Raw genomic sequence first — 25,197 nt, 5'->3', positions numbered from 1 at the left:
GCCTCGTTAGCGCAGTAGGTAGCGCGTCAGTCTCATAATCTGAAGGTCGTGAGTTCGATCCTCACACGGGGCAAGGGCGGGCAGCTCTTTTGCTTTCGGCAGCGTCCCCCGCGCTTTTAGCGGTGACAAACTCGCCCGACACCGCGCCCCGAGCCGGTCCGTGACTCCCGAGCCGTGCTCGTCGTGATTTCCGAAGCGGCGGTTCCAGGTCAAGGGCCTGTCTCTGCCGGTGCTGGGCCATGGGAGTAACTCCTGCGGTTGTTCTCGCTTTTGGCAGCCCCTGGGCTGTCTGCGAGCCCTGCAGGGCTGTGGGCACGGGCAATGGCTCCTGCGGTGGGCAGCGGGCACGCTCGAGGTCGGGCTGTGGGCAGGGCCCAGAAGCTGCTGTGGGGACACGGCCGGACACCGGCCCTGCCTGCGAGACACGCTCCAGTTTATGCACATTTACAGCTTTACCCTTTTACAAACCACAGGCAGACACAGACATAGCTCATGGTGCAGGTCAAAACCTCAGTGAATTTAATATTTCCCTTTAAATATAGAAATAAGTATATGTAAACTCCAAGACAATCATCAGAGAACGCCAGTTTTTCTCATCTACTCCCTCTGCCTCCGAGATGATCCTGGCTTGTTGCATTTTTCTCCCTTTGAAAAGGAATGATGCCTCTTCTCCACACTCTGCTGAAATGTCACTCTGCAGTGACATTTCTATGGATCCTGGATGCTGCTAATGTGACTCTTTCTACTTCCAGATGCAGAGGATGTTAAGGCAAGGAAAACCAGGTAGAGCTTTGTGCTTTTAGGTTTTCATGTAATTTAACGAGCAGCAGAGAGGCTGTTCCCCGCCCCAGGTGACAAAAAGCTGCAGGTCAGGGTATCATCCTGGGTCTGCCCAGTGCCTCAGCCCCAGGGCCAGCAGGAGCATTCTGCTCCCATACTGATGCCCCAAAGAGCATCAGCAAAACCCCAGGGGAAGCAGAACAAATTAAGATCCCAGTCCTCATATTTTTACAGGGCCAAGTCTACCCCTGTATCAGCATGGTGTGTAGCAATTATGGATGATTCACTCTAATTTACTTTGCCCTATTCCCTTTTACTGTAACACCACATAATGTTCTTGACTTGGGTCAAAAACCACAAGCACTACGAAAAACAAGGTATTTGTTTAGATCCTCTATCCCTTTCTTTCTCATGGAATGAACTTGCTAATATGTGTAACAACTACATGCATCTCCAGCAGCAGGTGCTCCACATCCACTCTGGGCCTTGGTTTCAGTGTTTGGCTCTCGCTGGAAAGGATTCTTTTCTCTGATTGCAGATTTCCCTGCTGCAACTTGTAGAATCCACTTTCACATCACTGACAAAATCAACATTTTAACAGTGGTTTGTTTCTTCAAGTCAGGGCAGCCACCAAAAAAAAAGAAATATACAAATACTGCACATTCAGTAACTTAATGGTAAAAAATTAGTTTATTTTAGAAGTAAAAAATAACAGCAAGGTTACAAACAAAAGACATATTTTCTAGCTATGATTTTATTCTTACATAAAAATATCTCCAAAAGCCTTTAATAAGTCTATGATCCATCTTGAATCACACTATACACACTATACATATTTAGCTTTTCACTGATGAATAATTTGAAGGTGCAGCTAAAGGTGCAGTGCAAGTCCCCTCAGGGTGAGCAGGCTGTGGTGGGGAAGGGGCTGCAGGGAGCCCGGCCCGGGCCCGTGAGGCGATCCTGCGTCTGAGGCGCCGCACCTCGGCCATCAGCTCCCGCTCCCGGCGCGCCAGCTCGGCCCGGCTCCTGCCTAAGGACAAACAGGGCAACAAACTTAGCACTGCAACTGCTGCTTTTCCATAAGCACTACAAACACCTGCTGCAAAACAGACATGTCTGGCAGAGAAATGCTGGCTTTCAGTACCCCTGGATGTGAGGCAGCCCTCAGACTGGTGAGAGCAAGTTCTGTGAGAGCAGTGCCTCTGTTGGCTACCAGGTCAGATGCTAATGGGGGCCACAGCAGGTCCAGAGGTTCCCATTGCCTGCAGACCTTTGTACGTAAGGTGCATTGGAACTGAAACTGCTTTCACTGCCTGTCTCTGTCCTAGAGTAACTAGGACAGAGACAGACCAGAAGAAATTAGACTTATTCTTGACTATAACTCCCAGTCAGATTTTGATGAAAGACAGCTCTACAGCCTCTCAACATTCTCAAATCATAAACAGCTATGAAGACAGGAAAAGCATGGGCAAGATTATCAGGTCAGAATGCAACTAAATTAGGCTGAGGTTTACTAGGACCACTCTCATAACGTGACACACTTCAGGCACTTCTTACCTACGCCATCCCTGGGAGCAAAGACATTTTCTGCAGGTGAAAGAGAACACAACAATAAACTGGTTTTACTATCCACTAAACACCTACACAGCTAATGGCTCAATCACACAGCTGGGTGTTCCAGCAATGCTCTGAAACCAAATGTGAAAAACACTCCTAACTTAAACACTTACTGCGTAGTGATGATGCTAATGTAGACAGATCACTGGGAGAGATGTTTCCAGACCCTGGCACCTGCTGGACTTCCACCCCTCTCTCTGTACACCTGGCCTTTATATCATGCAGTCTCTCTGTGGGAAATGGAAAGAAGGGTTCTTTGTAAATTAAAATTACTGAAGTTTTTAGTGAATTTTTCTAGCTGGAGGTAAAACAGTTTTTCTCCAGGAAGCAAAGGTAGAACAATCATCCACTCCAGTTAATGGCAAGTACAATTTGCTCAGAATTAGAGGTCAATGCTTCTACTCTTTGGGTCAAAGCTATGCATCACAGCATTTCATTTTAAGGAATTACAGCTCTGTAATTTCATTAATTTCTTAAAATTCCCTTCAAGAAATTACAGCTCTTTAAGAAATTACATGTGCTGTTTCTTCCTATATAATTAATCTTCTGACAAACAGGCCACTAAGATCATATGGAATATGGCTACTTATGCTTGTAGTTTTAGGAGCCACCCATTTTAATTATGCACAGTTGCAAAATACTTCATACTAAGACATTAAGTAAATAAGGACAAAGGCTGAAAAAGTTTGCCCAAAGCAATACTAATCACTTAACCCTAATATTAATCACTAATTTTATGTAAGCCTTGGTAGCATGGTGGGGGTAGGAGAAATACCTGCAAAAACACACAAATGCAGCACTTGAGAAGCATGTACTGACCAATTCAGGAAGCACATAAATGTGTTGGGGTTTTTTGTTTTTTTTTAACAAACACTTAGAAAAAGCACAAGTATTATTGCTATAATACTGTATGTGAGTATTATACCACTTCTTGCTATAATACTGTATGTCATAGGAAAATATTATTTGACAGAAAATTTCTAATGGATGCGATTTTAAAATTATTTTAAGATGAGCTAGACCTGTGCTCCGACCAAATATGCCATTTATATTGCTGCATTTGATAGGTGTCAAACTGAGATTTCTTTCTAAGTCTGGCCTTGGAAAATAGATACATCTGTTTCATGAAAGAATATTGCCAATAAGCAGTTATGGAGTGCTTAGTAAAGGAATTATGCTTAAGTTTATCCCCAATATTGGACAGTTCATTTGTGTTCAGTTGTTGAATGCTTCATGCCAACATCCACACAGAACTGTGTTATCTACGTGCTCACCAAAACAGCCATCTTCCCTCTGCAGCTTCTCAGCCAGTTCTAACTCATCATTCATTCTGTCATCTAAGAACTGCTTCCTGTGCCCATCTGCAGCAGCAGCCACCTTCTGCTCTTCCTCCAGTTGGGCTTTATTCTGTACAACATCTTCCTGCTGTGCAACAGAGATATTAAATGTCTTCAACAGATGTGTTGCAAGGAAAAAGCAACAAATAGAACCATCTGGATTATTACAGATTACACATCATCCTAAAATCAAAATGTGATAGTCAGCTGTGTGAAGGTTTCACTTTGAAAAATGTCTCATTCAAACATCTGGAGAAAGGTAAAAGTCTTGGGTCAGAGAATAAAAATGAGAGGAACTTACAGAAATAGGAATATGCTTTCCTAAGGCTAAACCACCCTTACCAATTCACTCTTGTGCTTCCAGAAACTCCCAGTCAAAACAGAAAAGGAGAATTCTAACAAAATGTTTCTCTAATACATTTCAGCTTTCTGCATATTTGCCAGGCCCACTTAGAAAAAGAAATTATGCAAATACCTTTTTTTCTTCTGCCTCCCTCATGGCCTTGAGCAGTTCAGCTTCTCTCACCCTGTTGTCATGCAGGAGCTTGGCAATCTCTCTGTAGCACTCCTCCTGGTCCTGCTCATCCCACCTGGGTCTCCAGTCACTGTCAGTGTACTTCTGCTCACCTCTGGCTACATTTTCTTCAGCCACCTAATAAAACACATTTCTTACCAGAAATTCAGTCTATTCCAAGTGCACAGCCCTACCTACAGAGCAGGCAGGACAAACTGAGGTGGTCTCCAGGATCCCTGTCGGGTGTCCCTGCTAGAGTCACTAGCTGCACTAACAGGTGCAGCTGACATAAGATTGATACCTGAATGCCAATACTTTCACCCACATCCATCTGCTTCCAAAAATCAAATGCTGTTTACAAAAATTCAGACCCATATGTTTATTTCTAGACAATACACAAATGCAGATGCCAAGCATATGGGCAGTGGGATAGCTGCAACTATTTCTCCAACTGTGCAGTTACAAGTTCTGAGCTTGAAAATCTGAGCAATTCCTAATGTCAAGCTACACACATTCATTACTGTGATCTAGAAGACAGCTTCTACAGCTGAATTGCCAAGTACTACCAACTGAAATCTCCTTTGAGGCTTTCTTTTATTTTGTTATGGTTACAAACAAAACATGTTCCTTATCAGGAGGATGACTTGTTTTGAAAAGCACTTTTGAGTCTTACATGCTTTCTAAGTTTTGAGAAGTACAAAAATAAAAGCTAATATTTCTGGCAGGTCCAGAGAATTTCAATATTATAGAGATGTTTGGACACTTCAGTTTTTTGGAAATCTCTAAACTTTAAACATAGAATCTTAATCTATTAATATAGGTATCTAGAAATTAGATTTCTTTAGAAAATATTCCATATGGACTTGAACTAATTCATTACAGTCAAAATACTATTAACCAGTACTACTTGTATAAATTAGCATATTGACTCCCCACAACACGTTAAGATCCAATCATCTTACTGTCTGAGCTTTCTGTATTTCTTCTTTATCCATTTCTATCAATCTCTGAACACGTTGATCTTCCAAATCCACCCTTCTTCGATGGGCCTCCACCTCTTTAATTTCCTTTGTAACTACCTCTTGGTCTTTGATTAGATGCTGCCAAGCACACAAAACAAAAATTATTGTTGCTAAGCTACTAGCTCACATTGGTAATTCCATCTCTTTAACATTTATTAAAATTTCATTAAACTAGTATTTGAATATATCCACACATCTCATCCCCCTACATTTCATAACTGTCCAAGAAAGTCATAGACCCTGCTGTTTTATCCACTTGGAACGAGATGAAGCATGAGTCATAACAGTGGCCTGAGTCATGACAAGGGATGTAATTCCATTCTCCAGATTACTATGGTGAATAAAAGCAGAATTCCAACCTAAATGAACTAGATTCATAATGAAAATATTCTGCAATTTATGGCAAATTTTAGCCAAAACCCCAAAATGTTTCATAACTATAAAGTGTGTTTCATGGCACTGGGGTTTGTAATAAACACATCTGCAGCCTGAATGCAGAGATGATTTCCAAAGTACAACCAACAGCAGACCTAGAAACAGCATTTCAGCTTACCACCTTTTCTTCACATTCACCGGGGCACATCTACACAATTTTCTGCAAAAGTTAAAACTCCTTCCCAGGCATGTAAGAATCTACTAAGCAGCTGAGGCAAAGTCAACATCCTTTGAAGCTGGAGCAGGGACCCTTGCTGACAGCAGGGAGACAGTGCAGGGAAAGCCTGTCTGCACAGACTCTTGTGGGCAAACAGAGATCCTCAGCTAGTTAAATAATTGCTACCTTTCTAGCCTGGAGAGGATGATCACTGCAGAATTAGTTCCTTAGAGAGCTGACTTTACATGAATACAAATGAGCTTAGCCTGGTTTGTGTTATGTAGCCACAATACAGTTGGCTGTGCATTGAATAAATAAATGCTAACAGAAATTTAGCCCAGTCGTGCTCAGTATGGATTATAACAAGTTTATGACCAAAAGCTTTAAAAAAACCAAAGATAAACTGACATGTTTCAAAATGAGGGTCAGAGAGCTGGATGTCTACTTCTCCTTTATTCTGTTGGATCTACACATACTCAAAATGGGTACATGTAGCTTTGATTTCTAAACACTTAACTGAGTATTTTTAATCAAAATGAACATTTCTAAAGCCTTGCATTGGCATCCTTGCTTTGCAGTAATTTATAATAATTATTTATAATAATTAATTAAAATTTAACTTTAAACAGAATTACTGATTAAAGCCATTTATTACTGAATAGCCATATTTCTGAATAAATCAGTCATTTCAGAAAGGAACTGCACATTCCTGATGAACCATCCACTCCTTTTTGCTTAATGATGTTATTGGCAACTAGACATTTTTTCATCACCTACATCAATCTGCTATACTGTTCTCTCCAGAAAATGCAGATATGTCTGGATATCACAGATGAAAAGGTGGGAGTTTCTGGATGAGGAACACATTGTTATACACTTATTTCTTATTTTCATGCTCCTCACTTCCCTCAAGCAGCTGAGCCCATAACTAAACCTAGCAGCAACCAAATGATACCTCAGCAGAGGAAAAGAATGAAATGGGGAGGATATAACTGTTTTTACCCAAAACTCCCCAAGACAACAGTGAATTGTGTTAATGCTATTATCAACAGAGGATTTACTCTAAAAAAATCATTAAAGAGAAAGGAGAAAAATACCACACCCCCATTTCTCCTCACAAGGTATGGTTGCATGAACACAATCAAATCCAAGAACTTCAAATGAACAACCATTTAATATTTGTATGTTGGACAGTTCCCCAATAATTACCTGTTCAAAAAGCTGCTTCTGTGATTCCGGTTCTGTATCTTGGACAGCATTTGTTTCCTGCTGTCTCATAGATGCCTTGTTCTTTTGTTTTAAAAAAACATTATCAAAAAGAATGTCCAAACCCCATGCTCCTAAGTTCTGGTTAGTTTTCTGTCATATGAAGAATGGAAAATACTGCATAACAAAAGCACAGGGCAAGGTGGAGAAGAGGCACAGAAGAGTTTTGCATCCAGCCAAGCTATGTTAGGGAAATACCAGTCTTGAACTAATGTTGAAAACCTGCCACAGGCAGCTCTGAATCGAGGAAGGAGTCCCTGAAGCCAGAATGCTCTGGAGGACAGTGGGCAGAAGGGGAAGGGGCTGCTTTGCACCTGGCAGAACCTGAGCTGAGCTGGAGCTGAGGAGTGTTACAGTGCCCTGACTGCAGAAACAGCCCCCCAGCTGCACTGTGCTCTGTGAAGTGTGTTACTGAGACACAAGGAATAGCCCTGCAAAGGCTCAGAAAGTGCCCATGAGCTGCAAACCCTTCCATTCTCAGCACCATTCCCATGGCACAACTGCATGCCATGGTGCCTGGGTTAGTGATTGGGAGGCAGAGCCAGGCCTGGCCAGAGGCCACTGTGGAGCCTCTCAATCAATGGCAGAGTTAATTTGCAATCTGGACATACAGCCCACAGACAGCTGAGAATTCACTAGTCCTTTAAGGAGCTCATTACATTTTTCAACACTGCCACTAACTGATAAATAATGCATTTACCACTTGAAGCAGTCTGCCTCATGCTAAATATACCTCTGGGCTCACAGATCACAGTATATCAACTAAAATTTTAGTTATGCCCTTTTTCCTTGTTTATTTTCCCTACTGAGCAATACTCAACCTTTCTTGCAATTTCATCATGGAGACATTTCAGTTCCATTTGAAGCTGATCTTGGTGGTAGTTCAGAAAACGCCTTCTTGAACCATCTAAAAGTTGCAGTTCCTTTACTTTCAGTTCTCTTTTCACCACAGCAAGCCTTCAAGGCCAAAATAAACAGAAATAAACAAATAACAGAAATAATACTGTATACATAAAAGGTCAGTACCAAAGAGCACAAACACACAATGCAGTTAGCCATTAATTACTATGAGCTCATCTCCAGCTTAACAAAGCTTAGGATGGCTGCTTTCTTTCCTGTAAAATGTCCAGTTTTCATTTATGAGACAAAATGAAATTCACAGACACACATCTTCTAATGGCAATATCTTAAATTAAGCTTTATACTCCTGTGCCCTGTTTCTGCTCCACTTTAATAAGTACTAGTTTAATGTTGTAAGGGTCCAAAACAGGAAACTACTCCTTAGAATAACTGCCAGTGTCCTGGTATCTCTTCCTGCACAAAATTAGTCCCAAAAAAGTTTATTTGGTAAATATCAAACTCTTTCAAGAAACAAAACCAGAAACTCAAGGATTAATTTGTAAATAAAGTCTTGCTGTTCTCTTAAAAAAAGAAAAAAAAACCAACCCAACTCTGTAGGTTACAGAGATTTAGGAGATGTGCTCAAAAATGTGGTGGTTATGGACATGGTTTAGTGGTGAACCTGGCAGTGCTGGGCTAACTGTTAGACTTGATGATCTTAAAGGTAATTTCCAACTTAAATGATTCCATGATTACCTGTAGTTCATCTAAGAAATTACAGAGATGTTGAAATTCTCTTAAACCTTCACAACTGCAAAAGGTACAGACCTACAGTTCAGCTTCATTACCATCACAACTCTTTGCTTATAAACTGATACACAAAGCAGTTGTTTGTCTAGATCCACTAGAAGTCCAAGACTGTGCACAGTCACTGATCCTGTAAGTTACTTTTGTATCTGCAGTGTGGGTGTGCCCACAATGCAAGTCTGAAGTCTCAGAGTGCAGACACACAGCAGCTGACTGTTTAAGAGACTTCCCAATCTGAAGGAACCAGAAAAATGGCTGGGAGCTGAGACAAGAATATGAAGTGACTTGACCTCTAATCTGCTGTATTCCCTCCAGGGAGTAAGAGGTGAGGTAGTAATACAACCCAGATCACTTAATTCCTAACCAAAATATGACCCACCAGACCACAGTTATCCCACATTACAATTTGTACAAATTAGTGGTTATTTCTCCTTTACTCATGGTTAAAAATGTAATAGCAGGCTACAGTAGCCAGACCCCTAATGCTTCCTATATTCTAATACCTCTGCCTCTGTTCTGCCAACTTCTCTTCTTCCAGTAGGATTTTTTGTCTCTGTTCTTCAGCTTCTTGAAATAATTTCTGCCTTTGATACCAGGCTTCATCTTCTGCTTTCTGTTCCTGTGCTTTGGCTTCTGATTCATGTGCTAAGTGTCTACATGGAAGGAAGTCACATGTTAATCATTCAAACCAAATATCAAGAAATCACTTGATTACTTTGAAATTGATGACAGCACTAGCAAAGAGCTGCTGAAATGAGATGACATGAAAGAATCTGGCATCCCCTTCATAGTGACAAGGTACATGAGGAAGAGCTACCACACTGACTGTTAGAGACAACAGGGCATTACAGATGAGTGCAGGTACTCTCTTCCTCACGTTCTTAACAAAACCTGGTTTCTAAGGGTGCCTTGGCATCATGGTACCCACTGATTTCAAAAGCAAGCTAAGAACTCCTGGCCCTTCAAAACCTGGGCCCCACAAGGTCAACAGAAGTTTAGGGTCTGGCTATGAGCTTCCAAGTTCAGTGACTTGTAGCCCAATATCTTCTGCTAATTAGCAGACATTTTTATTTAAGATAAGACTAATGATTTAATGTAAAAACATGTCAAACTAAGTGACTCTCAACCTTTAGCAGCTATTTCAAGTCCTTTTCCTGAGTTTTCTTCTTTCTCTTCTCAAGACTACACAGTATAACATACAAAGGCAATTATGTCCACCTGTCCTTCCCAGACTCAGACTGTCTTCAATTTCTCATTAATACCTCTCTTTCAAGTATTCAATTTCATCTTGTCTGATCTTCTCCCATTTCTGAGCTTGATAATTCACAATGAACATGGGATATTTATTAAACACAGGGTACTGTCCTTTTGTAAGTGGTGTGAAGTCCTCAAGCATTTGCTGGGGATGTATATCCAGAGGTGTAGCCTCCATAAGATGATAGGCTTCCTTAATCACAACATCAATGTCCACGTTGTTACGGTGATGAAAGAAAAACTGTAAGAGACATGCTGCCATTTACATTCTACACAAGATTATGCACTTTTATGTATTTTTACACAAATATATATTTATTTTTAATACACATATCTGGGAATTATCATGAAAAATAGCAAGATATATATTTCAACAGTTAATTTTAAAAGTTTTTAAAGTTTTCCCTACCAATCCATAAAACATCACCAGCTCAAGTGACTTGAGCCAAACTTCTTCAAGGTGGGAAAGGATGCTGTGGTTCTTTTCCTTCTCCTCAAATGGCAGCTGTGTAAGGCATTTGGGAAGCTGGGTGTCAATTTAGAGTGTCCAACAGTGACTCCTACCACTGGATAAACCTGCCTTGACTTTCAGTGTTCAGCCATGAAGCTCAGAAGTTTCTCCTCTTGCAAGACTATTCTTCCTGTCAAAGATCTTATCTACCAAGAAAATCTCTAAATGGTCATTATTAAACATAGCAATAATGTTATCTGCTTGGTGTCAGTCAAATTGACTGCTCATAAGCACATTCTAGAGGTGAAACCCTGTGTTTGCCTACACAGAAAAAGAATCCTCTTCCCATGGAACATTAAACATAAGGAAACATTTTAATTCAGCTTCAGAGAACATCCAATAATACTGACTAATTTTGAAAATCTGACAAGAGGATAATGATACAACATTACAGAATTATTGTGTATTGTCTCCAGAGGCAGAAGTCCATACTAGATCCTCCAAAAAGAGACAAAATTATTTTGTGCTTGATGAACTATTGAAATTTAAAAAATAGCCTTTGGGGACATTAGAAAGCTTTTGAAAGCTTTTAAAGTTCTCCTTGCATGAAACTGCAGGAAACTGCTCAGTGTTTTACTCATTTATTGTGCATTTGTCAAGTACCAGATATTAATTTGGAAATGGATCTCCTTGTAACCTAACAACAGATACAATGTTTTATACATCTTTTCCACATGATTAACTTAAATATGAAAATGTTTACCTCAAAATCTGCTGCTTGATTACAGTGGAGCAAGGAAGCTCTGGAACATATAACATAGGCAATGACAATCATTAGAAAGTATGAAGGATGGTTGGAGAAAATATTGTCAAAGGCTTTCAGCCATTCTTCTCTTGTTAGAACCTCAGATAATAGTGTTTCTAGGAGAGGCCAAGCATAAACCTGAATTATTTGGGAAAATTGACAAAATAATCCATTAGTACAATTTTACCATTCCTTTTAAAGAAACAATGTGATTTTTCTTGCCTTATACCAAGAGTGTACTAATTTATGAAAAAGGAAATAACAGAACATTTCAAGATAAGTTTCACCACCTACTCTAAACATTCAAAGTAATCTGGGGTGATTACAAATACATTTCTTATTTCACTGGATGTCTGAATGTTCTGTTTAGATTTGTGAAGCTAAAATCATCCCTAATGATAAACAGGGATTAGAAAATTAATTCATCACACTTATGTCCATGTTAAAAAAAAGTACATTTATAATTTGATGAGTAGATTTTTCAGCAATGTGGACTTGAAAGCAAAGAACTTCTAAGGAACTAAAGTAGCATACATATGATCATGGACAAGGAAAAACAACAGGAAATCAATGATATATTCTTTACACTCCCACATAATTCACTGCTATTTAATGAAAACTCCCCCAAACTAGAAATTCATTGAAATAAAATAACAGTGCACTATTATTCGCTGCAGTGTATTTTTGGATACAAAAGCTGTCCAGACTATTACCTGTGAAGTCACATTGTATTTTATTAAATGCTGAAGCAGTTCTTTGTCATGATGTGCCAAAACATTTTCCATCATACCAAGGACATTAATTGGAGGATTGGGAAAGTACTCAAACCAGTGTTGGCAAAAATTAACTGAAAGAGAACAAGAAGCTGAACACAATCCACTGTAATCCAGAGCAAAAGACTCATGACAACTTTGAAGTTGGGTAACCAAGCTGATGCATTTAAGGAGATGTTTCAGGCAGCAAAACCTATTTAAGATACTCCCATCTCTTCTCTTTCTGAGTGTTCCTAAACCATTCCCACAGTACACTGCTCCTCCAGCTGCACTGGCATGGGTTTTGTGTCAGTACACTGTGAACCAGCCTGAAGAACTGATCTGGCTCAAATACAAAGTGAAAAAAAATCTGTGAGCTGTGGGACTAAGGCATGGGAGGCAGATGGGAATACTTAAATCAGTGTTTCTGTCTCACAAAACTACAGCCTGGATCAAGTAATTTTTAACATACTAAGAATAATTTCTGTAAACTTGGATACTTATTCACCAACAGCATGTGATTTCAAAGTGGGTATGTATGCTTGGCAGCACATATCTTCTGTAGATTTAGCAGCAGCTGCAACAACTAATTTAAGTGTAAAGCACTTTAATTTAGAATGTTTCTCCAGAAGACTGCCACAGCCAGTGTTCAGACAAATGTGATGCTGAAGACAACTAAACAGAGTTTAGTTGAGAGATCATTCAAACCTTGAAAGAGATCATTCCCTGTTGGCTGGGAGCAGGTGACAGGTAGGCTGGGTGGCTGTGACTACTTTTCCCATGTCTCAGAGACTTAATTATTATGATATAATTACACTAGATACATATGAGTTTGCAAATGCTAGATACATTTCAATTAGACTTTACAAACACTGTTAAAACTGCTAACTTTTTGCTAGAAACACTGCAAAAGGAAGTCTCATATTTTGAGGTTTTTGTTTTAAGCTCCATATTAATTCCTGGTAACACCATGGTGACCTATAAATAAGGAAATAATTTATTCATTTCAGCAGGAAAAGCTCTTTTGCTTTGGAAAGCTTAAACATGTTGAAGCATATCTGAGTTTTTAAAATCATTGCTTACCTACTACTGTAGCAACAACCTCAAAGCAGATCAGCTGGTTGTTCTGGAATAATTTTACAAATGGGAATGCTAGCAAAGGCATGTAAGGTGTCTCGGCAAAGATAGCAGACCAGTGAGCTAGAGCTGACAAGGTCCTGTACACAGGGGCAAACAAAAAAATGTTGTGTAGGAAACATTGATCCAAAATCAAATAAAAATATAGCATGTATTTTACAACCACAACATAGAAAAATTGTGAACTTCAAGACAGATGCAGGATTGTAGGAGTTACCAAAACAAAACTGCATGAGGGCACTACTATGTCATTTTAGAATTTTTCTTACAGCTGTTTCCAGCTACTGGATACATTTCAGGTGACTGTTTGAAAATAAGAATCAGTACTATTTTAAATAAATACAAATACATATTTTACCTCTGTAGAACTCTCAGCAGTTTCCCACTTTTGATAGGATACTCTTTCTGAATATTTACAAATGCACTGTGGATTCCCCTATCTATCAGGCTACTGAATGCCAAGTGGTTTTCAGGAAGTTGTAATAAGGAACGCCAAACAAACATCCTGCAATTAAAATGCAGCCTTAGTCAAGGAAATTCTTTTTCACAGGCCAGTAAACACAAGCAATTTTATTTTGTGCAAGCATGAACATGCACATAAAAAACACCTGTACTTAGCTGGATATTCTCCAAATCCTTTCAGTAAGGCCTGCAGACGTTTCTTGTTTAATCCACCTGGTAATTCATTCTACAAAACAGGAGATCAACAGTAAATGTAACTATTTTCTCTTTCTTTGCACTTTAATCAATGAGAGTGGCAAAATATTGAAGTTTATCACATAATGTCAAAGAAAAAATCAAACATGTATTGCTGTCTGCTACATAGTCCCAGGAACTTCAACAAAAACAAAAAGGTAATTCCATCATCATTTATTGTCTCCTGAACTCAGAGAACAGCTGCCATTGATTTCAGTCAGAAGCAGATCAGACCCAAACTGGCTGAACTGTGTACAAATAAATGATGCATATAGCAAACCATAAAGAATACTAACATAAGAAATAGATCATTACTAACATAAGAAATAGATCATATGGTGACACATAAACAGGAATATATATATAATGTATATATACACACAAAAAAGGCACAAGGTAAAGACAGAGAGAAAAAATGGCACTGTGATGACAGAGGGGAATAAATGTAACAGTAATTAATCTTCTAAATAATTAAGAAAAAAAGGACATGGATTCTAGGCAGACATTTTAGATGTGCCAGTTGGCTTTCTGCAGGGAAGCAGATCAGATCTAGCAAATACCAAATGTGTCACAAGTTGCTTGAACAACTGCAGAGGTACCCCAGACTGGAGGCAGCTGTGGCTGTGTCACATACTGTAGGAGTATGGGCTAAATAGAGAGAGAAAATGGTACTAAAATTTCTTTAATCCCTGCTCTGCTCAAATACCCAAGCACTTCAGTGCCTGAATTTATTTTTTAAAGCAAATGGCAATGAAATATAAACGCTGCAGACTGAAGGACAAAATATTTGCAATTTCTTCCTACCTCTTTATTTTCAAGTGATGTATTTGCTTGCAGTTTCAGCAACCTGCTTTGAATTTTGCTTTGTTTGGATTTCCATGGCCCCTTTGACCTTTCTGAAGTCACTTTTGTGATCAGTTTATTTGCCTCTGATGTGTACTTGGGCCCATCTTCTACAACTTTGAACATGAATGGTGGAAGCTAGTATTAAGTGAAAATAGCTTGGTTAAAATCTTGTAAGACAGATTACACAGAAATATAATTTGTTGTTTATTTTATATGCTACATTTTTGAGTATGATGGCCATAAAAAGAAGACTAGAACCACATTTATACTATAAACAAACAGATATAGATTGTATACTCCTGGAAAAGGACGTCCACAAATAAAATTGCTCTAACTATGGGAAGGTTTATGTAGCTTCCAAGCTAACTCAAACATCATGTTATTCCCTTGCTTAGCAAACAGTAAAAATATAATTGGGATACTATAGATGTGTATCATGCACTGTTAAGGTTATTTACTTTAGTGTGTTTCTCAATGTCATTAAAATATTTTGCATTTCTATAGCACCAGTTAAAAGAACACAGAACACCTTTACAAACTTTAATTAGTCTGCAGTGTCAGGCAGGTATTAATTAATTCAATGCTGGAGATTGTGAAAGCAAGTGACAAAGTGGATATCCCAGTTCATGTCAAATTGTCAGCAAAAGTGCAAATGGAATGCTGTGACATCTTTACACATCCTTCCTCAGCTCCAGCTCCATCATTATCCACAGCTGCTTACTGTTTACATCAAAGACACGGTGATTAAAGATACATGGAATTCTGTATTTAGAAACCTGACTCCCATTAATAAATTAATGTAATAAAATAAGAACTGGTATTTAGAATGTTTGTTATTTAGGGAGGATTAGGAGTGTATCATTGTGCCATAAATGATGGGTGCTGGTATCCAATAACACAGTAAGAAGAATAAAATCACAGTAACAAAAACACCATTTGTGCCCACAGTTTAAGAGAGCATTACCTGCAAAGTATTTCCTGTAGGAAATAGAACAGAAGAGGCCCAATTATTCTGTTTCCATCTCCTCCAAAACACCATTACAAAAAGAAATTGATGCACACAAATTGCTATAGAAAGAAATACCATCTCCCCCTTCCAACACTATACGTTAAAAACACCAAGTTATCTGACAGGCTGGAGGAACTATGAAGGAAACTGTACAAATCACTTTTTCTTTATTTGTATTGTTAAATAGGCACCTCTGCAAACTACTGCTGATGCAGTCTGCTTATGCAGACAAAGATCATCTTTAAGAGGACTTACTACTGTTTTAAGAAATGTAAAATACTCTACCTTATTTCCTTCTTGAGTCAAAGCTTGGACACTGTATAAGTTAAGGCTCCCATTTTCCATTACTGAAGCAATATACCGTCCATTTGGACTAATCACAGCTGTACTAATTCCCTCTTCAGGACTCCCAATGTCAAAAAGAATTTGGGATGTTTCTATATTGATAAATCTCAAAATATTATCTTGACTTAACACTCCAAGGACCTACAAGTTAAAAGGATTCATCCATTAATACTGCCAATGTAAAACAAAGTGGAATACCTGGAATACCCAATTCAGCAATGACATTTCATTAAGTTAAAGGAGCAGCTGAGCAAAGATTCAGCACAATAACTTTCCTTTTGTATCATATACCCCTAAATCCCTGGAGCCCCCCAAAAGCCCTCCAAGGACAGGTGTTGAATCCACTACCCAAACACTCCTGTCTTAAGCTTTATGAAAAAACTGACCTGATTGGAGCCCCCATCAAAACTGTCAGGGAGGAATTCCAGGTGACGGACGGCTCGCACCTTCTCCGGCATCTGGATTATTTTTATCAACTGCTTTAATTCCAAACACCATAAGTGAAGATGATTTGATTTCCCACCAGCTACCAAAGTCCGACCATCCCTGCATCACAGGGAAAGCTTCCATCAGCACACTATAATTTAAATTGGTGTTAGCTAAAAAGAGAGATTGTTCAGTTTGTTCTATGCCCTCAAATCACTTTTGAGTTGGCCATTATTCCTGTGATACTCTCCTGAAAGAACAAAGTAGCTCCTAAAATAAAATTTGCTTTAGTAAAAGATAGGATATTATCCTTAAAGGATATTATAAAATAAAATTTAAACCTTATTTTAGTGATCATTAAAAATCAGCCTAATTTATTTCAACTGTTATGGGACTATAATAAAAACTGCTACTGATCTTTGCTGAAAGTATCAGTCACAGCAGAGTTCAAAAGCTTATCACAGTAGATAGGTCAATACTTCCACAAAGTATTACAAATAAAGAAAGAGAATCTGCTTAAAACCATATTTTTTATAGTCTGCCTTTAGAATGTTTAAAATAGCAATTTACCTGGTAACAGCAAACACCTTATAAAATAATACAGAACCTTCTACAGGAGGTGACAACTGGTATTTACATTGAAGAGTATCGAATTCCCATGCAAAAACAGAATTATCTTTGAAACAGCTGAGAATGGTGTTACTCAATGGAAGGAAAAAAACCTGGAAGAATATGGAAAAGAAAAAAAAATGGGATGTTGTCAAGGAAGTACATTTTAAATTACCAAAGTGCATGGCAAAATAAAACATGGCAGGTGTGGCTATTACTGTAACAGCCTAGAGAAGAGTAGGGTTGCTCTCCTTGCACTGTTTAAAATGTGTTGTACCCTTTGCTAAGCCAGTTTAACTCACTGAAATAACTGTTAAATTTTATCTGTCTTGTTTTTATGACTGTTAAACTTTATTGTTCCCAATGAGTGCAGCAAGGACGCAATATAAACATTGGGGACATCACTGGCTGAGATTAAGTCAGTGCTACAAAGTTCATAATTTTGGTCTGAATGATCTCTTGGGGCCTTGAAAATCTGGAAATACGGATATGTGGGCTGGGTTTCATCTTAGTAACTGAAACAAATGAGTCACTTGACAGTGAGCAAAAGTAACCTGTGGGGAAAAGAGTCATCTCAGCTACCAGAGTAATTTATCTTCAGACAGACTGAGCTATCTGTCCTCCTTCAGGGTCCCTGAGGAAGACCAGACAAAGAATTGAGAGCAAATGAATTTTGGTAAACTGGAGTACCAAATAGTTGGTAATTTTCTGCTTTGCCATAGAAAAATACCACAGGATGGTCACAAGCAGCTGTTGAATAAACAGTGATGCTTTGGAAATGATCATTGTAGATGTGTTGTATTCTCATCTGTCTCACCTGCTGTCTGTTCACTCTGCACCTCAGTCTCTGTATTTTTAAATTAGTTTTGCCCCATGCCAACCTAACAGAAGGTGTATGTTGGAGTGCAACTGGGCTCAAGAGGCACCAAAAAGCACACAAGATGAGTGACACTGCTACAGTGGCTCAGAGAGCAAGCAAGAATCCAGCTTTGCATACTGAGTGTCGGGCCTGCAGTCTAATAATAAATCTGAACTTCAGTAAAGCACATATTTACCTGTATGTCTTAGACTGTGGAATGAGAATAAATACCATTATTCTAAAGACAGGAAAATGAAATCTAGATCATTTGCATAATGTCCTGTAAGAAATGGTAGCACCACACAGAGCAGGCTCCTGATTCCCAAATGTGATCTATTAATTCAATCATAATCTCTACTGTTTGGCTTTTAAAGTTGTTTCCATACTGCAACATCCTCATCCTACCAAATTCCAAGAGCCACTTAGCAATAAGAAGTCCCTACACATAGCCTACACAAAGAAAGAAAGATACTGAGCACTAGAAAAATCTTCACTAGAGAAATGCATCCATCTTTGGAGGAAAGATGTTATAATTATTTTAGCAACATGTGCTACACAACAGTTTTAATAAAACAAACAAACAAAAATTGATGGATGATCTTTCCCAGTAATTGCTAGGTGACTATTTTAAGCTGACAGAATTTCTGCCTGACCCAGAAGTGGGTGAGGACACACAAATGAATAGCCTGGTTCTCTGCAAAAGCAGCATGGCTTTTTAGTGGCCAGCCTGACGAGAGGCTTGGTTTGAAGTGGTGTTTGTCAGACTATTCACTGCAGGGCAGCACGTGTGCAAGCCATGCTCAGGCACTGGGTCAGGACTTTCTGCAGTACCTAGACCAAAGTGTGACATTTGGTGGCGCAGGCAGACCTGTTTAAAATAGTGTAATGCTAAGGGAGACCTACTTAAACCACTCCCTGACACAAACATGTCATCCTTCTCATCCCGTGCTGTTCCAGTGTGTCTGTGCAGCAAACAGAACCAAAGGAACCACCAGGCTGAGAAGCAGTGATTTCTTTTTGCTGAGTTCCTTTGCAGCCTCGTTTGTTCCCACATTCAGAGCTTTGCCTGCACAGACAGAAGAGCTTTGGAATACGAAGCCGAATGAGGCAAGTGGTGGTGACTGTTTGAAGTTACCATTATGACACCAAAACTGTTTTTTTAACAACACCCTTAAATCCTACTACCATTCAGGATGCAATCAATCTACACAGGTCCTCTGAGCCCACCCTAGGCTGATGCAAGGTCAACCTAGAAGATGGTTCCCAAATTCCAAGTTAAATTGGGTCAGTCAAGGTCATGTCCAAGCAAGTTTTGAGTATCTCTAAAGATGGAAGTTCCTTAAAAGTTCCCAGGAGATCTTTGCAACTACTGAGTCATTATTTCAATGATCTGGGTGATGTGATGGGAAGAATGTTAAGATGAGATGCCCAAAGATGATAAAAAAGATTAACCTGTATTTTGAAGACTATTTACAAGTAATGTGATTTTAATATGAGATGTTGTACCTACTGTGGTGTGCTTGTTCACCTTTAGCAGTTGCTCTTTACTCACCTTTTGTATGCCCACAGACTGACGAACATTCAGCTTCCTTATCCTTTGGAAGGTGTCCAGGTCCCACAGTTGAGCTGTGTCAGTGGAAGTGGTGATGGCATACTTGCCTGAGCCATGGACAGAGATGGAAGACACAGAAGATTCATGGCCTCTCATCCAACTAACTAGCTCCTGGGTTCCTGCAGAAGTTGATGAAAAAGATATGAAAGCTATTCAAAGTGAAACAACTACTACTTTAGTCTTTATTGTCAATACTATGTTGTGAGAGACTTTTAAGCATAACTAGTACATAACCATTTACCATCACAGCCCAACACACAAGAAACAAAGATATCAGTCTTCATATAGGTATTATACTTTAGAGGCACAACCTTCTCCTCATCTCTAAATAACATTTTACAAATTATGCTCAGTTCTGCACAGAAAGCCAACTTGCACAGACTTGATTCATTTAGCCTAAAAATCAATCTTAAAAAGCCATGAACAATGTGATCAGTTAAGTTCAGCATGCCTCACAGAATATCTGATGTGAACACCCACAGAAGCTGAGACTGAATGTTCTAGTGAGAATTCTGCACTTGTTTTTACTTGTGGACAGAATGTGTGAATGATTACACAACTATTTACAGGTGCAAAGAAAAAAGGTTTAATGACAACAGGCTGTGACGGCAGAGTCAGAAAGCAACAGCTCATTAATTCTTTTAGAACCTTAAACATTTTTATGCTGTGCACTGCATTCTAAAGAAATGGCTCCTCTGACTACAATGTCTCCCACTTGTGACTGCATGACCACTAATCTTCCCTCAGCAACCAAACTGCACTGGTGGCAATTACACTGTTTACACTGGGTGGTTTGCCTGGCAGCCCATGGAGTGGTTCCAGCTACTGCTGTGGCATCAAAGATAGGAAATGGCCATAAAGCAGCTCATAAAGACCAACAGTCAAACTTTCTGCTGTGCTTACAAACAATGGAGTGCTTAAAGCTGGCATCACCTGAGAGGCGACACGGGATTAGAGAGTGTCCTCTAAAGAAGGGGATGGAGCCCAACAGCTAAGAAGTGTCTAATACCCTAAGGAACTGCACTGGTTTGGGTGAGTACCTTTCATATTTTAGAACATTCTTCAGTATGACTTGGTATCTGGAAACAGCACCACATGAACATGCAGTACTCTCTGGAGTAATAAAGATTTTTCTAAGTGCATCCAAACATCTAAGTTTGGTCTTGTTGTTGTTGAAAAGATAAGAAAGAGTGCAGGGGATTTCAGACCTTAACTCTGACTTTTCCTCTGTTTTGAGGAACATTGTGCTACATTAAAATCTTCACAGATAATCTCAAGCCCTAAAACTGTAGATGAGTGATTCCAACAGCTTTTTAAAAATATTTAAATTCAGATAATAATTGGATATAATGGAGATACATTACAAATGCATTTTCTGATAGGTAAAGAATAATTTATGAAGAATGAATTGTCACTGCCCTTCACCATTTAACTTCTAATCAAGACAGAGACACACAGCTGTAATGTTAATTTTTAATATTGCTTTTCAATAAGGATATAGAATTACTTGAATACTCAAAAGTATTGACATTTCTTTTAGTGTACATTGTCTAAATGTTTGTACATTGTCTAAAACTTTGTTCAAATATTTTACTGTAAATATAATCAAGAATTTGTTCAGTTGCAAACTAACATACTGTCAACTGGCTTTGGCTTTATTTTAATACAGTACCTCATTCAAAGTAAACATATTAAAAACTGCTTAAAAAAAAGGTAACATACCTAACTACAATCCTGTGGTGGACTTCAGTTAAACAAATGCCTGTGTGACTCAGTGAGAATAAAGAACTTTGGCAAAGCAAAGGGTTCATTTAGGTTCATTTACCCAAGGACTACAACCAACACAGGCCCAAACTTTTCAGACAGATGGCACGAAATACATAGTATAATTTGCATAAAACAAATTATTGAAAAATGTAAGCTCAAAACTAAAATTATGTAAGTTTTCATGCCATTACAGATAAAATTTAAGCCTTGAAATCTCTCCTTACCTGTATCAAAGCACTTAACAGAATAATCTGCCAAAGCCACGAGGAACTCTGTCTTTCTGCGAAGATTAAATGCCAAAGCAGTGCAAGCCTGCATTGTTCTCTGAACAAGGTTGAACCTATTTAAAAATACACATTCTCATTGTGTTAGGAAGCTTTGGTTCATTTAATGTCAAGTGAAGTAATAATTTAATTGGTTTCAATACATTACACAGAGAGAAAAAAATAAACTCAGAAGAAGGGAGTAAGGAAATAATATCCAAACTCAGTCGTAAAATGCTGAAAGACTGGTTGATGTATTTCTGCACATGAAAACACTAGGTCTAGTCTACTGTAATTTGTGGTCACTCACTGATCTGTACTGGCCCAACAGTACCTTCTGGTGGTACCCTTAAGTTCTATGGCATTGTTGTTCTTTTTACAGTTGCAAGCCTCTGATTTTTTGAGCAGCTAAACTAATGAAATAACATTTAGGGAGCCTACATGAGACACTGGGTTGAACTTTTAGCCCTGAGCAAATGATTACCTATTTAAAACTATCTAGTTAAAACCTGACCTGTGGGATCCTGTCCAGGCAAGTTCCACACCCCTGAATGCTACAGATGTCTCAGACAATTAAAAAGTCTTGATAGAAATATTCTTACCTGTTCCCATTCAAGTCAAAAACATAGATATTCCCCTGGCGGTCTCCAGCGAGGAGGGAATCCCCAGAACTGTCAAAAGCCACATTCAGAAAATGTATTGTCTTGGAATGGTACCCTTGGACACTGTGGGTTATGTTCACCATAACTCTGTGAAGAAAGCCAGCAAAACAACCATGCTTAGAATCATTTTATTAACATTTATATCTCTAAGACATAGGATTAAAATGTTTCTATCTTATGATTTTCCAATTCTGATTTTCCATGTTCTATGAAAAATCTCCCATGAAACCCATGTATTTCTAATATAAAAATACACTACAAAGGCAGTAATTCACTGGGTTGGAAGGTGGGTAGGAGGCATGTAAAGCAGAAGGGGGAAATTCACCATTCACAATCCCTTTGTGTGGTTCCTGGTTACCTGATCTCCATTAATAATGAATAACACTAATATATACTGATGTATCTGAAAGCCCAATTCAACACTGAGCAAGGAATCTGGCTCATCATTACCACTGCAAAGAAACATTCTAGAGAACTGAGAAACTGTGCATTACTGTAAGAAACCAGTCTGTTTAGATGTGGGGAAAATCAGTTTTAATATCACTTCTTTTCACAGTCTTCCAAAGTATTGGGATTGTTAAGCTTGGAAAAGAGAAGGCTCTGATGTGACCTAATTGTGGCCTTCCAGCACCTGAAAGGAGCCTACAAGAAAGGTGGACAGAGACTTTTTACAAAGGCCTGGAATGACAGGACAAGGATGAATTGCTTCAAACTGAAAGAGAGTAGGTTTACATTAGACACTGGGAAAAAATTCTTTACTGTGAGGGTGGTGAGACAACCAGGCTCCCTAGAGAAGTTCTGGATGCTCCATCCCTGGAAGTGCTCAAGGCCAGGCTGGATGGTGCCCTGAGCAGCCTGGTCCAGTGGAAGGTGTCTGGGGGGTTGGGACTAGGTGATCTTTGAGGCCTCTTTCCCCTCCAAACCATTCTATGATTCTATGAAGAAAGCCTGATTTATTACTATTCATCTGAGCTATTGTAGAACAAAAGTTTGCAATTTTCCACTTCTATCCTTGTACGGTGCCGCCCACATAAAACAGAGCTAGATGCAGAAATGTGCAGAATAAGCTGTAAGAGGAAGGGTTTTCCAGGAAGCAGGACATTGAGATTTGGAAGATCTGCTATTCCTGGATTTATTGCCTAACAAGCCAATAATTTTGTATTATCACTTGGATGTGAATTCACAGCCAAGCTAAACACCAAAACTGTGCCAGATACTGGCAGGCCGATTAAAGACTGCAGAGCACTTGCAGAATGCTCTGACCATAGTTATATGAGATGCTGATAGCTCTGAGACACAGAATATGCTACCCAGCACCTTCATGGGGCTGGGGGGTTTGTCACAAACTCTCAGTGAACAGATACAGCTATGGTGCAGACTAGAAATAAAACTAATTGCACCTCACTATTAAGCCCATTCTTTTCTTCAATAAAAGGGCCATAAAAATGAAATTAGAAAGATAAAATATTTTAAAGTGTAATTGAAATCTAGTGACGTTTGTGTGGGATTATGACATTAAAGGCCCTAACAAATGAAGTATGACTTCTGCTTCTAAAACCACCCTGAAACACAAGTACCTATCACTGCAGCTACAGCCCCCACCCCGGACCTTTTCAACGTCACTCTCTGCCTTTCAGAAGTTTCCCTGCAACTGAACTAAGCCAGGAGAACAGAGTCGGGAGCTCACGGGGCAGCCTCCAGAGTCCCCCAGGACAGAGGCCTCCAAAGCAGCGTTTGTGCTGCTGCTCTTCAGCTCAGACCAGGCAGTATTTACACAGCACACCACACTGCGAATAATCTCCTGGAATTTCTCCGTGGCATTTTATTCAATACACCTAAACCAGGGTAAGTGCCCGGCCGAGCTGAGCAGCCTGAGCGCGGGGTTGTCAGCGCCTCCTTGGGGACCGGCTCCGCCTTCAGGAGCGCATTCCATTAATATCTGTGAGTATCTCAAGGGCGGGTGCCAAGAGCATCCGTGCCGGACTCTTCTCGGTGCTGCCCAGCGACAGGAGAGGAGCAACGGCCTTAAACCAAAACACCAAAGTTTCACCTCAGCAGGAGGAAGAACCTCACGTTGAGGATGGCAGGGCACCAAACAGGCTGCCCAGGAGGTGGTGGAGTGTCCCTCTCCGGAGACATTCCAAGCCCACCCGGACCCTGCTCTAGGTGGCCGTGTCGTGGCAGGGCTTGGACCGGATGATCTCCAGAGGCCCCTTCCAACCGCAGCGAGTCTGTGACCCGAGGGGAACGCGCTCCTTTCGTAATCTGAACGGCTATCCCCGGGCTGCCCCTTCAACCACTCTGCAGAGGCTCAGGTGGGCCCGGGCCGGCCCCGCCCCGTCCGCCCGCTCCTCTCGGGCAGCCGCCACCCCCGGCCCGGCCCCGTTACCCCCGCGGTGCGGCCGCCCCCGCCCTGCGGCTCCAGATGGGCCCGCGCCGCCGCTCGCCCAGATCGCAGCGCTCCATCCCCGCCCGGCGCCGCCGCTCCCGCGCTGCCCTCAGGGCTCCGCCCACGCTCCGCGCCGGGGGACGCCGTTCGCGTGGTACAGCCCGCTCCCGTTTCACCAATGAGGAGGAGCCGGAAGGGTGGCGAGCGTGTCCCCCCCCCCAGATATCGGGGAATGGAACAGCTTCAACTGCGTCCTCGTGGGCTGCTGGGAGTTGTAGTTTTGCTCATGGGCGTCGCGCGCCGACCTGGGTGGGGACGGAGAGCGGAGCGCGGCCAGCGCCGGGCAATGAAGTAAAAACGTCGTTTTATAGGCAAGTATGTTTATAACGCAGTGCAATAGGTCACTCAGAAGGTGGCTTTTACAGCCTGTCGTAGGCACAGGACTTGCTGCCGGTTCCGTCCTGTTGCCCGCATTACAAGCCCCTCTCGAGGAACGGAGCGCCACCTGACCCGACCGCCCCGTCGCCCCTAGGGGGTGGC

At 40.3% G+C, this 25,197-nt stretch overlaps 1 protein-coding gene and 1 non-coding gene across 2 annotated transcripts; one reads left to right on the top strand and one right to left on the bottom strand.

The window, feature by feature from the left end:
- On the top strand, window positions 1-73 carry TRNAM-CAU (transfer RNA methionine (anticodon CAU)). The gene has a single exon. It is a non-coding gene; the product is annotated as a tRNA-Met (tRNA).
- Window positions 74-1,568: 1,495 nt separating this feature from the next.
- On the bottom strand, window positions 1,569-24,522 carry TBC1D31 (TBC1 domain family member 31). Its single transcript, XM_058806062.1, has 22 exons — window positions 24,319-24,522; window positions 22,209-22,355; window positions 21,568-21,683; window positions 19,517-19,695; window positions 17,067-17,218; window positions 16,457-16,616; window positions 16,011-16,211; window positions 14,675-14,851; window positions 13,783-13,862; window positions 13,533-13,679; window positions 13,121-13,254; window positions 11,999-12,132; window positions 11,244-11,423; window positions 10,038-10,270; window positions 9,279-9,428; window positions 7,950-8,085; window positions 7,072-7,158; window positions 5,211-5,348; window positions 4,210-4,386; window positions 3,672-3,822; window positions 2,511-2,627; window positions 1,569-1,810 (listed from the first exon to the last, which is right to left on the bottom strand). Exons 1-22 carry the CDS (start codon window positions 24,405-24,407, stop codon window positions 1,617-1,619), a joined length of 3,279 nt encoding a protein of 1,092 aa, XP_058662045.1. The 5' UTR covers window positions 24,408-24,522; the 3' UTR covers window positions 1,569-1,616.
- Between the last annotated feature and the right edge of the window lie 675 nt (window positions 24,523-25,197).

This window comes from Ammospiza caudacuta, chromosome 1 (genome assembly GCF_027887145.1).
Source record: "Ammospiza caudacuta isolate bAmmCau1 chromosome 1, bAmmCau1.pri, whole genome shotgun sequence".
Lineage (NCBI taxonomy): Eukaryota > Metazoa > Chordata > Aves > Passeriformes > Passerellidae > Ammospiza > Ammospiza caudacuta.
Note: the sequence above shows the minus strand (reverse complement) of the source record. Positions and strands in the feature narration are given on the sequence as shown.

Bases quoted from the DNA above. Each gene is read 5' to 3' on its own strand.
- TBC1D31 (XM_058806062.1), bottom strand. From the start codon at position 24,407: ATGTCTCCGGAGAGGGACACTCCACCACCTCCTGGGCAGCCTGTTTGG. The intron at 12,133-13,120 runs GTAAGCAATGAT...GTTCTCTTTCAG, and splicing joins GGTTGTTGCTACAGTAGTAG to TTAATTTTTGCCAACACTGG. The intron at 1,811-2,510 runs GTAAGTGTTTAA...GTTTGTCCTTAG, and splicing joins ATTAGCATCATCACTACGCA to GCAGGAGCCGGGCCGAGCTG.